At 39.7% G+C, this 15,387-nt stretch overlaps 1 protein-coding gene across 2 annotated transcripts in view; it reads right to left on the bottom strand.

Moving 5' to 3' along the window:
* LOC118820687 (rho GTPase-activating protein 26-like) overlaps positions 1-15,387 on the bottom strand; it is a 115,631-nt gene that overhangs the window by 5,970 nt on the left and 94,274 nt on the right. The window contains exons 19-22 of one of the 2 annotated variants that reach the window (XM_036589093.1): positions 11,077-11,224; positions 7,471-7,639; positions 2,511-2,546; positions 537-647 (exon numbers count right to left, since the gene is read on the bottom strand). In XM_036589093.1, the coding sequence (XP_036444986.1) occupies positions 537-647; positions 2,511-2,546; positions 7,471-7,639; positions 11,077-11,224 (464 nt within the window). The remainder of the gene's footprint in view (positions 1-536; positions 648-2,510; positions 2,547-7,470; positions 7,640-11,076; positions 11,225-15,387) is intronic. The other variant, XM_036589094.1, reaches the window with a different exon arrangement.

The raw sequence follows: 15,387 nt of genomic DNA, 5'->3' as shown, positions 1-15,387 counted from the left end.
AAACAGTAGTAGTAGTGCTGTTTTCAAATGATGTAGAAAAATAATACGTGACAAAAATGTCACTTGCTTTTTTTGGATAGTGATACATTTTACATGTTTTTGTTATTTCGTGATAGTATTTTGTGCTTAATGTCAGCAGTTCAGCTTGTACTGCTGTCAAGTAGCTAAACAGAGGATTATTCTTACAGAGCCTACTTTTACCCTATCAGCAGGAGACTGTTAGTTTGAGCCGATTTCAATCAACAATCAACAATGTTTGCTCTCTAATACTGCTAAAACACAGTTTACAGTTGGTCAGTATCAGCTGATATTATTACCTAATTAATATACCTGTCAGGCTCTACTAATTACTTATGTGATAACATCAATGCATATAAATAATACATTACAATGACAGTAATACCTCCTGGTCCCTAGCGGTTAATACACACAGGTAGGTTTGGGCAAAAGGTGTGAGAGAGGTTAAGCTGCCACTACAAAGCACTGGCGGAAAAAAAAAAACAGAAAATGAAAGGGGCCCCAGCAAAAACACACACCTGAGCGGGGAAGATTCACTGGAGGTACAGGAGGCCGGCTGGGGGCTGGAGGGGGCGGAGAACATCGGCCAGGAGGGGGAGCGTGGTGAGGTGGGACTGGGAGAAGCTGGGCTGTGATTCATATACACACGCATACACATACACAACATGACACTAAGTGATGAGTGAGCCAACATACAGGTTAATAGAAGCTGCTGAGAGAAAGAGGTTTTACTGTGCTTCCTGAGAACCTTGTATCATGGATATACACTCACTGGCCACTTAATTACAAACATCTACAGGACTCTGCAAAACTCAGAGACCACCCTTTGATCAGTTAATTTCTAGTCAAAATTGCCACTAAGTGTCAAAACATATCTTTAACAGAAAATTACACAGAAGACAGAACATCTAATTATAATAAACTTTTCAGCATTTAGTGTGTCCACATGTTGCCTTTATTACAGCTTCCATTCTTCTCAAGAAACTTGCTTTCAGTTTTTCAAAGAAATGTGCAGGGATATTTTTCAACACCTCCAAAGTTCTTAGAAGCTGGTTACATTTTCTGCTTCTCTTTATTTAAGTAATCCCAAACACATTCAGTGAAGCTTAGGTCTGGACTCTGGGGTGGTCAGTCCATTGTTCTGAGAACACCAGGAGCTTCTTTGTTTGATTTGCAAATGTATTTCCTTTTCTCATTAACAGCTTCCTGATAGCTGCACATCCTTTCAGACCCATAGTGCTGAGTTGTTTTCTTACAGTGGTCTATCAGGTCTTGCATGGTTGTTAAGAGTTCCATTTTCTCTGTTTCTTTTATTTGTTTTTAACTCCAGTTTTGGAAACTCCTGTTTTTATCGCTTAATTTCCTGACATTCCCCTTCCTCAGGAGCAGATTGTCTTATCTCCTTAGAAATATCTTATACTTAATGGTTGGTTTGACTAGAAATAAAATAAACGAAGGGTGGTCTCTGACTTTTGCAAAGTGTTGTACATTGTATCTCCTCCTTGCTGATGTATAGTTAGAGACTGGAGCCCTTCTGTAAATGCACAATTTGTGTCATCTATCCAGTAGTACATCAGTGGTCACTTTCTGACCACAGAGGCACACTTGGCTTGATGCCTTTGTGTGGTGGACCGCTCGTAACCTAGCAGTGACACTGATGCGTGTAAAAGCATGAATCACTCTTACCAACATCACACACACTATCATTATAGCAGTGTATATGGTCAACATTGGCCTTGTGATCAGAAACTGACCAATGATGAAGTGGTTGAGGGTGGTGGATTAATTGGGAATGATGACAGTCTGTAATTGTACTTATACATAGTAGATATATAAGACAAGTGGAGCTCATAAAGTGGCCAGTGAGTGATGTGTATAGTATGTGTTTCTAATAAAGTGGTTGGTGATTATATAGTGCTCAAGAAAAGTACATGCATTCTCAGAGGAAAGCAGTGAAGATGCTTTAGGACACTGTAGTTTTAAGGTTAGTAAGTGTGAATATTGGCAATCCATGCATGTAGGTTTGTTGTTTAACAGACATTCCATTAGCATACTGTGAAAAGGTAAGAATAGCATTCTCAGCCAGAGTAATGTGGAAAAACATGTGTTCTACAAATAACCTCATTATAATTAACTTCTCTTAAGCGTGGATAAAGCCTAGTTTATAAACTGGTTTGAGTGACAACCTACTAAAGAGTAAAATTACTTCAATACTGATGATTATATTACCAGTTCAGTTTAACTCCCATTCATTCTGTCTAAAGACTCTGATGTTATCATTTTGAACTGCAGGCACAAAGCTGTGAAAACCTCGATCATACATTTGTTTTGACATGTGTCAATATCTAAAAATAAAAAACTAGCAAATTGTTACCTGTTTGACAAGCAGTCTAAAAGCTTCATAGACCGTAACAGTCAGGAAATTGAACAATCTACCCTCAGGTGGTCTAACAGGAATGCTACTGTTTGGTTGGTCTAGCACTCGGTCTTACCTTGTTGAAATACTGCCACGGCCCTTGGGATTCTGCCTGCAATAGAAAAGAATGGGTTTGTTAAAGATTCAAAGTGTGCGGATGTTTATAAACGCAATGTACAGCTTTGCTAACGTCTTCTGAAAAAATGCAAAGACATTTATCTGGGCAGTTACATCCTGTATCTTTTAATGAGTGTGTTGGCTAAACCATTGCCAAATCTCTCCTCGAGGAAGTCCAGTTATTTACAGTTCCCATCCAAAACATGATTAAGCCAATCAATTCTTCATTCAACTAAATCAGGTGCTGCTAACAGAATTGAACAAATCCATTCAATGATTAGAGAACAGCAAGAAGTCAGCAACCAAACCTGTGGTCTTCTAACCAAGATATTAATAAAGATATCTTTTTTTGAAATTCTTATTTTCTTGAAATTCTTAAAAGGAAACATTTGACTCTATTTATGTTTATTTGTAGTCATTCCAATATTTTACAGTGCTTTTACTGGCAAAAACACTAGTTTCAGACTATTTTCATGGCTGCCTAAGACTTTTGTCCAGTACTGTATGTATAATTAATATAAGAATGAAAACAGAATAGAGTGTGTTCTCCAGCGTCTCAAAGCAGGTAACATGACAGATGAGGACAGAGGACTTACAGTAACCCTAAAGGTGTCATTTAAACTGGTACAAATTATGTGTTAAAAAATAAATCACTCAGTGATTCAGTTTATTATTCAACACATCACTTGTAACGGTAAAAAATGAATATGCATGACTATGCAAACACATTGTCCCACCAAAAAAGTTTACATGTACCACATTGTTACTGTTGATTGTAGCATTTTAGTGCACTTGGCCATTGTAGGTTCAAGTCTAATTTGTGATATCAAAAAAATTAGCTAAGCATTGGCTGGAAGTGCAATGGATAATATTTCAATGCACAATTGCTGTTTCCTTGTGAATTTAACATGTTGGAAAATAAGAAAACATGCAATGTGGCCTTTGAAAAAGTTACAGCACATTTTATATTCTGTTTCATTTTTTCCAATGTGTTAAACTCAGCAATAAATAGAAATTTTGCACAAAAATTTACAGCCCTATTACTGCCCCCCCTATAACTGAGAGGAGAAATCTAAAAAAATAAAAAATTGAAAAATGATAAGTAGCACCTCACCAGTTATATCTATACAAAAACATAAAAACTCTCTGTTTAAAATGAAAACATATTAAGCAGGTAACAAATCTAAATCATAAAAGAACATCCAAATGGAGTTTCATTTTTGAGCGAAGGGAGTCTGCTACACTGAAGCTTTAAAGGCTCTACTGTTACACAGTAATCAGTTAACACAGTGACACAGGTTGTGGACATGACACAAACAGACAGAAATGACAATCATTGTTAAATCCAGTTGTCTGTTCTGCAGTACCACCAGAAATAACATGAACAAAGAGCCTTTTCTAGCTCTATAATTATCTCTATTCACTTGCTAAGAAGCTCCAGCACCACCGTTTGACGCCATGGAAGACTGGAGCGGGTCCTGAATTCTTAGGTGATATCAAGGTTCTATTTAAAATACAAACAGGCTGTGAAATAGACGCTATAGCAGCCATTTCACGTACTATTCTTGCGTGTTTAAATAAAACACGTGAAGAGATGACTTGCCAATTAATTATGCCACTTAGAGATGATAACATCAACAGAGGCGGCTACCTCATTTCTGCACAAGATCTAATGAAGTCCTTGTGTATACTACGGTACTCTGTGGAATTTGTGCTCACGCAGCCATCACATCCACCCTGGGAGGCAATGATCCTCCGCTGTGAAGTTGTCATGGGAACGACCCGACCTCACGTGCCGAGCTAAAGCAACATGTAATTCATGGCTCTGCTTGGCCAGCTTAATAATAGGGGTTGCATTTGCGTTATTACTTAACATTTTCAATTCCTAGCCATTTGATGCGGAGATGAATTCATAAATAGACGTGCTCGTTCCAGATTTAGCCTGTATTAGTCCATAATTGTTATTCACTGCATACTGCAATTAAAAAAAGAATTCAAACAATGCATTAATGGTCACCTAATGTTCTCTGAATCAAACCTCTCAGCCGTCCCTTCCACCATGATTTTGACCTGACAAGATTGTAACTGCTAACACTTACCCTTTGCCCCCAGCACTTTCCTTAGCAACAGACTCTCGCTCTTGATTGCATCTGAAAGCTGCTTTGGCTGCGGTGCTTGAATTGATCGTATGTTTTCTTAGGTGATCAATCAGTTGCATGGCTGAATTATAGCCTGCCGGACCAGAGCAGGCTTTTTGGAGATGGCTGTATCAGACCTGCCAAGCTTAATATGTACAACGTCATTAATCTCGCTCCTCTGGCTGCTCTGTGGCTCACCTCCACTCCGCAAAGCTGAGGCTAGCGCTGCGTGCTAAACTGCATTTTGCTGCTCAACAGTGAGCACAGTCTCTGGAGCAAAGCTTGAGTCGAGCTACCAATATTGGCTTTTCTTGAACTAAAACAAAAACTGGCTTCAAAGCACAAAGTTCACATTTGAGAATTCTTTGCTCTTCTTGCTGTTTCTGCTAGAGGCAACCAGCTATTTCCTAACAAACAGTCAATAAATCAGTCACTAGTGTGCTTATGAGTCATGAAAACTGATCTTATTTTACATAAGTGCTGCACCACAACTAACATTTAGGGATGGGCATTGCGGGCCATTGCCGGTATCTGATGTTTTTGTGTAGAATTCGAGATGAAAATATAAATTTCTAGGCAATGCAGATACTTTTTTAACCAAATATCTGCCAATACTGATATGATTCTGATATCTGATATTCTGATATCCCAACTAAAATTAAAGCCACTCTATGTAAGATTTGGGGATTTGGAGGCCTCTCTGGTGAAAATGTGTAATTGCACGCAATGTGAAAAAGAAGAATTTGTAACATCAGTTGTGCCCCTTCCCAGGGTGGATAAATCATGTGACTACGAGCGCATTGGAAGAGTGAACTTGGAGGACATGTATTCAGGAAAAGGGATTAGATTTTTGTGGAAGTACACTGAACACAGAGAGAAAGTTCAGTTTCTTCTGTTTACTATTGTTTCTGGTTTCTTTCATTTGCCAACAACACTAGCAAAGAGAAGCAAATTCAATGCAAATTCTTTGATTCCTTGATTTTTCCCATCAGACAGTACAATGTTTCTTTGTTTACATTGCCCGCACTTGTCTTGCTCAACCTCCATAACGGAAAATGCAAAGCATAACCACAGTAACAGGCATTTTGCAGACATTGCTGTAAGGGGTCTCTCACACCAGCACAAAATTACGAGGTAGACTCAGTTTGATTGATGTAAAAACTGCATGAATTCAGATCTGACTGTTCAGACTGAGGTTGCAATTGCAAATATCGGATACATATCAGATATCAGTACCACATATGAAAGTGTCCCAAAAAAGAACTGAAACAGTCACATTAAAAAGATATGAACAACAAAAAACAAAAAATTGGAGTTAGGCCACTTTGGGCCACTTCTACCTGTAGTGTGAACATAGCCTTAGATATCCTGAACCAAGACATAGTGTATTGTATTAATTAGCTTCATCTACATAATATACGTAATCTATATTTTGTAGTACAACTTCTGACTCAAAACATCAACTGAAATCAGTTCAGTGTTACTGATGCCTTAATTTTTTCTTCAGAACAGTTCCATATTGTTTGGCCTGAGCTTATCCTATCATTTACATAACCTTGGCCTTAAGTATCCTGTTGAACCTGGCGTGGTGGCTACTATTTGTAAGGCTTGCATAAAGGAAAGGAGAGTGGTGTGGATCGAGAGAGAGACAGGGAAGGAGGGAGCATGATTCAGCTTGCCCTGGAGCCTGATTAATAGCTCTGTGTATGATGAGAAGGGAAGGAAATGTTTCAGTGATAGTTTTCCAAGAAAATGTCCGAGTCATCCAACACTCCCTTTATTCCCTGCTTTTCATGTGTTTACAGTAATTACAGTTTTTGATCATTACCCGATGCGCTTTATCTCATTGTGCGCTTTTAAAATAATGTGAAATATGAGTGTGCCCAAGCCGATAGTGGAAACAAAAAAAAAAGAAAAAAAGAAAGGGGACCCAGTATTGCCCCCTGGGGCACGCCAGCAAGCAGGCTCAAAGCAGATGCAATTCAAGAGTCAACAATAGAAACGCTCACAGGAAATTGAGAGAATGCATTGGGTGCTATAATTTCCGCTCCTGTGATAGAACTTCAAAGCAAAGAGAGGGCCATAACTAATATAAGACACTGAAATAAAATCTCCATCACTTACACTGTTTGATGACACACCCTATTCCTTTACATGTGGTGTTGAAATGGACATTGTGTAAAATCTGATGACTAAAATGAATAAAAATAACTAAAAATGACGGAAGTGACTAAAATTGAATGCATCGTTCATGGTTTATTGCAAAACCTTTTCAGTCTTTCTCAATGCAATAAAATTAACTGACCTGAAAACTGTTTCTAAGGCCACTATGCTTGTGCTGTTTTCCCCACAATCAATGAAAAACACGCCAAAATTAAGGTAATTTTGTTTTTCAAAACGGGCTACTGCAAGGTTGTAGCTACATCAGCAAAACACTACAAGCTTGCAAGATCACAACAACCCCACTGTACAAAAACCACCCCACTACATCCCATGGCCATGTCCTTCTCTTGCACTAATGGCTGAGAATTGAGAGTGCTCACAATGGCGTTCACATATTAGTTCAAAAATCCATTACCAATCCCATCTGTGCCCGGCGTAGAGAGAGAGAGACACGCACACACAGAGAACGAGAGACTCCACTAATAGCAGCAAATAGAGCGGCATCTCTCTCTCTCTCATTCCTCTTACCAGGGAAGAGAATTGAGAGAGAAAAGGTTTAAGGAAAATATGACAGAGGGAAACACTAGCAACTGCGAAAGAGGGCATGTGTGTACTTACAGTGCATTGGGGCGGCTAGGTCTTGCCACAAGAAGCCCTTCTTGGTCTCCGTCTGCGCTGGTCAGGTTATTGAGCTTGCTCCAGTTGTGAGTGCTATTGCAGTTGAGTGATGCTGACTGTGATTCTGAACTGGAGTTCAGGACCACGCTGTTGCACTTCTCCACTGCCGCTGTTGGGAAATAAATTGTAAGTAACGACGACTAATGAGTGCAGGTGTGATATGACTTAGCCACAGCTAAAATGGGCAAAAGTTCTGGAGGCCTTTGAATATCCAAGTCTAGATTAAATAACATCCAAGTTTTCCAAAAATAATAGGAATAACTCCCAAGAATAAAGCCTTCTTATGATGAATAGTAGGTATGTAAGAACTGCATTGCACACTGTAAAAAATATTTTTAGTAAAAACATAGCAAACATTGGATGTAATAATCACTAATAAACACTAAAAATGAAGGAAATAGACAATTAAAAGTGTTTATCAATACTTTCATAACGCGTACTAGGTCCACTAAAGGAAAAGCTTCCCTGTCTCCTCAGTTGTTGGACCCATCAGTGGAAAGGGACCACCATATGGCAACTGCTGAGCATATACTATGAACTTTTAGCATCAGCGGCTGGAGGGAAGGCTATGGCAACCTGAAATATATCTATGTTATCGCCACAGCCATGGAAACAAAAAGTCTCTAAGCAACTGCTCTAACACAACAGTGAAGTTCTGTTTTCAGAAAATTGGAAAAATTTAAAGTTAACAAGTGTCTCGAGCACTTTGAGTTAAACCCGCTGAAGAAATAGTGCATTCAGTGTCAATCAAATTCCAATTTGACACACACACACACACACACACACACACACACACACATACATACATACACACATCATCTAAACCGCTTATCCTTCTGGGTCGCAGGGGTGCTGGATTAAGAAACGTCAAATTAAATTACTTATACATCATGTTAGGGGTGGGAATCTTTAGGCACCTCACGATTCGATTACGATTCACAGGGCTGCGATGCGATTATAAAACGATTATCGATGCATTTTGATGCATCTTTTTTCTCTATACAGGATTTCTATTTTCTTACTGTCTGAGGACTTAGTACTTTTAAAGCTAAGTATTTGTAATGATCCATAATGCATTTACGTCCAATATCTTTTATTAATAAAACAAATGGAAGTGATTTGGCAAGTGAACTAGAAGGCTCTCATTCACTGCTCTTGTTTGAGACGCTGCTGCCACTCATCAGCGATAAAATGTGCTGTTGCGGTGAAATAAGATCCAGTGGTGATGGATGTCCACGTAGCACATTATATATTCTTTAGTAATTTTATAACTTCGGTTTTGGTCTCGTGATAGAGAGGGGAAAGACTGCAGGTCACCTAGCAACGAGGTTTCGCCGAGCTAGTAGCGAACGAAAAAGGAAAAGAGAAGGACAGACGAACATTTGGAGACTAATGGACTTATTTGCATTTATAAGCAGCGCAGTTGGTTTCCTGGTACGTTAAATCTCCAACGAGAGACTGTCAAACAGTAAAAAGTTGTGAAGATGAAGTCGCTTCTCTTTCTAATTTTCCCGTTCCACCTTAAATGGTGCTGCAATTACATTCGGTGTCTCAGTCAGAATTTAAGGTGGAACGGGAAAGTTCAGCAAGAAGCTGGCGAATGAGAAGGGACTTGAAGGAAAGCTGAGAGACATTTTACAAGAAACTATCCAACTTTTGAGGAAAAGTTTTTTGGTGGAGATGGAAGAAAAGCGGCTGTAGCTGAGCTAAATCTTAAAGCAGAACAGAGTAAGTCTGTGTTTTCGTTTATATTGTTTAGCCTAAACTAGGACATTAACACATACTGAGACATACTGGACATTAAATGTTGCGGCTCCCAAGGTGGTTTGATTTTTGTTGAAAGGACAAAATGGCTCTTCTTAACATTTGTGTTGTGACTCCTGACCTAACCTGGCTTTTAATGTACAGGATGCCAGTCGGATTTCTCCCTCATCCAGTTTTGTTTTTGTTATGTGCCGCCACAGACTGTCCGGGCGCTGCACTTCCGCACTTCCAAGTTCCGTCCTTTGCGTTCCGTCAACATTACGTTATAAATTAAATATTTAGAAAATTGTTTTTCTGAATCGATTCAGAATCGTCCACGTCTGCATCGCGATGCATCTAAGAAACGATTTTTTCCCGCACCCCTACATCACGTTTTAGCGACTGCAGCAAACTGCTATTTCTGCCATAACATAACAGCAGCTATGACAGCAGGAAGCAGTGAATCAAATTCATGTATGCGCAGACCAGTACTCATTTTAGAGACGCCGGAGCTGTCCCTGATTCTGTCACTGCTTGAAGATGGCCCATTCCCAGCACAGCAGTGACACTGACATGGCAATAGCATGGTTGTGTGTGTGGTGCTTATATGAGTGTATCAGGCACTGTGGCATTTCTGGGCAGATTATACACATCAGTGTAGGTTGAGCCCACCCAAAAAGATCCAGCCAAGAGCAGCTCTGTGGTCAGAAACCGACCACTGATAAAAGGGCTAGAGGATGACTAACCCAAACTGTGCATCAACAGATGGGCTACAGCAGGCCACCAGCAGGGTGGAGCTACAAGGGAAGGGTTGTTGTGCCTGATATCATGACCATAGCATCACTGCTGTGCTGAAAATGCTACATCACCCAAATAATATCTGGTCCTGTAGTCAGAAACTGACCAATGGGGTATAGGATGGATAACAACCAGCTACAGTCTGTAATTATACACCTAGTGGACCTATATAAGATAGGTGGACCTAAGACTAGAATAATAACATAGATGATTGTTTTCAGTAGCGCTCAGATTTTTATATTATTATCACTCATTATAACATTTCAAAAAAACATGTCATCTCTAAGATATAAGGACTGTTCATCATCACTGTCATAGTGAAACCTTGTCATATCAAAATCAAAGCCAGTTGCCCTTTAAACTGTTTGCACTTTTCATAATGAATGGTACAAAATTACTTGTAAAAAAATCTCATTGAAGTTACAATGAGATACAAAATCTCGAAGTACTTTACACAGGAATAAAAGTCAAACATGACAGACTAAAGAAAAAATAACAGCACAATTACAGACTACAGGTGAAGAGGCGAAGATCTGTAAGAGATCCTAAGAGTTTGCAGTAAGCCTGCCTCAGCTGAGTGAAGTGGATGGGCTATAATCAACAACAGATCAGTCGGATATGCTAGAACTAGACCATTCAGAGCTGTAAATGTCCTAAGTTAGACCTTATAGTTAAGGCAAAACTTAACAGCAAGTCAGAGTAGACTAAATAACACCAGAGTAGCATGCTCAGTCTCTCATCCTTCTGCATTCTGAACTAGCTGGAGTCATTTTAGAGAGACAGCAGGGCAACCAGCCTGTAGTAGTCTAATCAAGTAGTTATGAAAGCATCGACTAATTTCTCAGCATCTTATAGGAGCTGCATGTGTCTTATTTTGGCTTCTCAAGAAATAAAAGGCAGTCAATATTACAGATATACGAACATGGCACATTAAAATGTTTCCACTTTGGAGATGTGAGGCTTTGTTTTGAGAATGATGATATGTTTTTTTTAAAAGCTCCCCACCTTTGTCCTTCTCCGAATGCGTGGGGGTGCGGAAGAGGGTGAGAGGTCTCTCGCTGCAGGATGGGGCCTTGCTCTCTGTGCTCTTTCTCCTGGGCAGGTTGAGCTGGCCAGTCTGTCCAGCTCCAGGAGCCGGCGTGTCTTTGAAGATCTAGGGAAAGGGAAATAAAGGCGGAGCTTCCAATGTGGCCGGCAGGACTTAAGTAAATATTTTCACAGTAGCACAGTAGCAGGGTTGCTGTGGTGGAAGGGGGGCAATGGAAGCATTCCCTTTTGTACATGCTCATCTGTGCTCCTAATTAGATGAAGTGTTTTGCATTTGAATAGAGATAATGTGATGATAAACTGTCAATAACAACTAGCAAGCAGAAGGGTGAGGAATATAATCAAATAAATGCTCTGACATCTCAGTATTTCAGGGTACATAGTCAGTATTACTTTTCTAACTCCATTCAATGCCATTTTTACATGGCCTTCTTGCTACAACATAGTCACACAATAGACGGGAATGTTAGCTGAGTTACATAAACGAATGATAATCCAGAGCAGACATTTCATAGTAGGCTGCTGTACCTTTACGTCATAAGTAGTACCATGTCACTGGCCAGCTATTAGCACTATTTTTTAAAGGTTTGCAATATTTTTGACAGTGTTCATGCATTTACAGCATCTGAACCTGATTTTTGTGAACATGATCTTATGACCAAGTGCAGGCCAGCTCAACTGAGCTGCTGTCTCATGTTGAGCTGTGACTGATCTGTATTCACATGTTTCAGTTCTGTATAAGTCTTTCACTTGCAGACTAAACCTCAACACTGCCTGTAGGTGAAAATCCACCCAACAATTTTTTTTTTTGGTGAATCCTTGGACTTGTCACTGAGATCCATACTTTGTCAGTGTCCCCTTTAAACGCAATTACAACTCTCAAATGATTTTTCAGGGGCTTCAAACAGTGGTTATTTCTGAGATACCAGTAAATGCAAATATAGTCAATGGCCCATTTCTGAGATCTCCTCAGATTCTGTTATAAGGCATTCCAGATCAGCTTTCTTACTCTCAGATGTTTGTTAAATATGAGCCAGTGTTACTAAAGTTACTCAAAAAATGTAATCGCTAAACTGCCAGTTGTTCTCCCACTGAAGTAGGTAGGCTACAGCGAAGCTGACAAAGCTAATGAAGACAGACATAAACTTTAAAAAACACAGATAACTACAGTAGGTGTCCAGGACAAACTTCATTGAAGGCACAGTGTTGTGCAGACGTCAGAGACCACACTTCTTTAATTTCCAGTCAAAATAGCCATTAAGCAAAAGGTTTAATTAAAGACAGGAGATTAGACGTAAGATATACGGAAGGGGACTATCAAAAGAAAATTAGGTGGAAAAAAATGAGTTTGCAAAACTGGAGTTCAAAAAAGTACTAAAAGATACGAAAACGAGACTCTCAACAATCATGCAAGGCCTGGTAGACCGCCACAATTGTCCCTCTCAGAAAAAAACAGTATTTGTAGCTTTCATCTTTGAGTGATAAAAGCTGCTGGTGTTCTCAGAATAATGGACTGGCCTCTCCAGAGCCCAGAACTCAGCATCATTTAATGTGTTTGGGTTTCCTTGGATTATGAGAAGCAGAATCTAACTTGAACTGAACTGCTGCAAAATGTGATTTTATATTTAGTTGTTGAGGCATCTGTTTAATTTTCTGTTAAACATGTTTTCTGTTTTAGTAAAAAGACCCTTAACTTGGATGGATGTTACACAAGGCTCTTTCTCCTAAATAAATACAGAATATAGAAGCTTAGCGCTCTAATAATGTGCAACAACGAGAATGAACAACAGAGGTGGCACTTTTAAATGCCACTTTGTTTGAACTTTCCAAGCAGTGGGTCTATTTTTAACCAGAGAGTGCTGAACCAGGACCAAGTAAATTGTAGTTATTGAAGAATTTGACCTTTTTTTCAGTCATTCAGAGTGGTTTGAAGTGAGACGCATCATTCTGGAGAAATGTACAGGGTTAGAATTGTTTACTGTGGTGGTGATGGAACCCAGATGGGAACCAAGTGTTGAATCCCTCTAAAATCTGGATGAAATGGTTATGAATACACTGCCTGATGCCTGAGACATTGTTTTACGACAGTTGTGAGACAGGATTTAGGCCTGATATATATATAATATATGTATATATATATATATATAAAATATATGTATAAAAATCCATTCAAAACTGTATTCAAGGGACATTTTTTTCAGATTTACCAGTATTTTATATTACATTACATTACATACAAAAATTCAAGACGTGTAGCTTCACTAATAGTAAATAAAATGGCTGTAAGTTCAAACCGCTCATAATTCCATAACTGAATTATGCAGAATAATCATAAATTCCTCTTTAAGGTGTAACAGGTGAAAGGTGATCCTAGAGTCAGATTAGTATTGTTCCACTGAGAAAGGAGCAGAGTATGAAGGTATGAAGTATGATAAATATGAGCGTTGGAGACATATGACACCCTAATCCTTTTACAGAAAGAATAATACAGACAGTTTCTATGCATCAGTCCTCAGCTAAACGCTTTATCTGACTTGAGTTATTTTTGTTTGACGGTTTTGCTTTTTTTTCTTTTTCTTCTTAGATGCTGATTTGCCAGTAGGCCAGGAGCGCTGGCCTAGTGCCTCTGGGGAATTTTTCTTTGCGACCACAACACATCAACCATCTGATGCCGAATGTTGAAGACTTTTTCATTATCTCAAGAGACAAATCACCAGATAGCTGCTCTCGTGGCTTTTCCGTGGTGTCTTGCAGATGCTTAGCAAGACCGTGCATCAGTGAAGAAAGGTTTGCAGATTAGTGCTGCATTTCCTGTTGCCACTGTGACTGGCAAGACGCTGTAGTTGAACGGCACCTACATTTGAACCTAGATCTGAAAGTCTAGCAAACCAGCAAAGCAGTTCTTTCTCCTCTAACCAACCTTCTTTGAAGAGCATCCCCTGGTCTACACTCCACATGGTATGGAAGAAGGCAGTATAGTCAGCTTAATGCACTCTGATTCTATTAATAAGACAGCAAGCCTCATCATCTTCACACAGCTACAATCTCTCATATGTAAAACAAGCATTAAAACCACATCTCTCTTTCAGCACTACTTCTCGAATGCTGCCTCTTTCACTTTGCTTCAAACACCCTGCCCTCAGCCACTCGTGAAAAATGAAGCTTGACTTTTCTGAACGCTCCAATGAGTTTACTACATCTGGCGCAGAACAACTTGCATGTATATTCGCTGTCAATATATTTGAAGGCTACCTACATAGGGACAGAATACAAACATCAAGGTTGAATAATCATAAAGCGATACTTCAGATTTTAGGCGCATCTTATGCCAATAACGGCATGATGTCTTATGAAGTAGATGACACTGTATTGACAAAAGGGCCATAACACTTCAAAGGGGGCATTCACAACGGTACACGTCACATACATAACAAGGCCCTCATAACAAGTGACATAAATAAAATCTGGTTGGTATGCTATGCTGTAGACTGGGGTTCAACCCCCACCCGGGTAAGCTCCCTACACTATACCAATAAGAGTCCTTGGGCAAGACACCTAACACTCCCCTTGCCTACCTGTGTAAAATGATCAAACTGTATGTTGCTCTGAATAAGAGGGTCTACCAAATGCCATAAATGTAAATATACAGATACACTCTGTGGTCAAATGTATGTGGACACCTGACCATCAGACCTATATGAGCTAGCTGGAAATTCCATTCATTTCAGCACTCTCCATATATTCTTATAGTGTCATTCGCAGTCAGAAAAGCACATTAGAGGTAAAAATCAATCTCCCCCCCTTTATTCCACAATGACCTTTCCCCCAAGGCTTAGGTTGCTGAGACGGCCCTTGGCCAGTTTGCTGGTTGCTGTGACAACCGAATGCAAGCAGCCTGCCCTTTAAGATGGAGCTGTGGGCGCCCCTCTCCCCTCCCCCTGGCTTTGAAGTTACCTGCTACGACTAATGTGAGTCTCTTTAAATAGAGCTGGATGCTAGACATGCACACTGGCTTGTTCTCAACCCCTTCAGGAGGGGCTTTATCCACTCTATTCGCACTCCTGTGTCAATGGAGCGACGTGGCATTCAGCTCATAAGCACTAGCAGGCCGAGCGTATTTGCAGTTGAAAGAGAAGGCTGCAAAGCTCATACTGCTCTTCAAAAATGTATAAGCTTTCCCAACCAAAACAAGGCACGTAGCATTTTGTTATTTAAAGTAATAGTTCCATGAAAATCAAATTTAGGCTGTTTTCACACCTAGTTTTGTGA

Source organism: Colossoma macropomum, unplaced genomic scaffold, assembly GCF_904425465.1.
Source record: "Colossoma macropomum unplaced genomic scaffold, Colossoma_macropomum, whole genome shotgun sequence".
Classification (NCBI taxonomy): Eukaryota; Metazoa; Chordata; class Actinopteri; order Characiformes; family Serrasalmidae; genus Colossoma; species Colossoma macropomum.
Note: the sequence above shows the minus strand (reverse complement) of the source record. Positions and strands in the feature narration are given on the sequence as shown.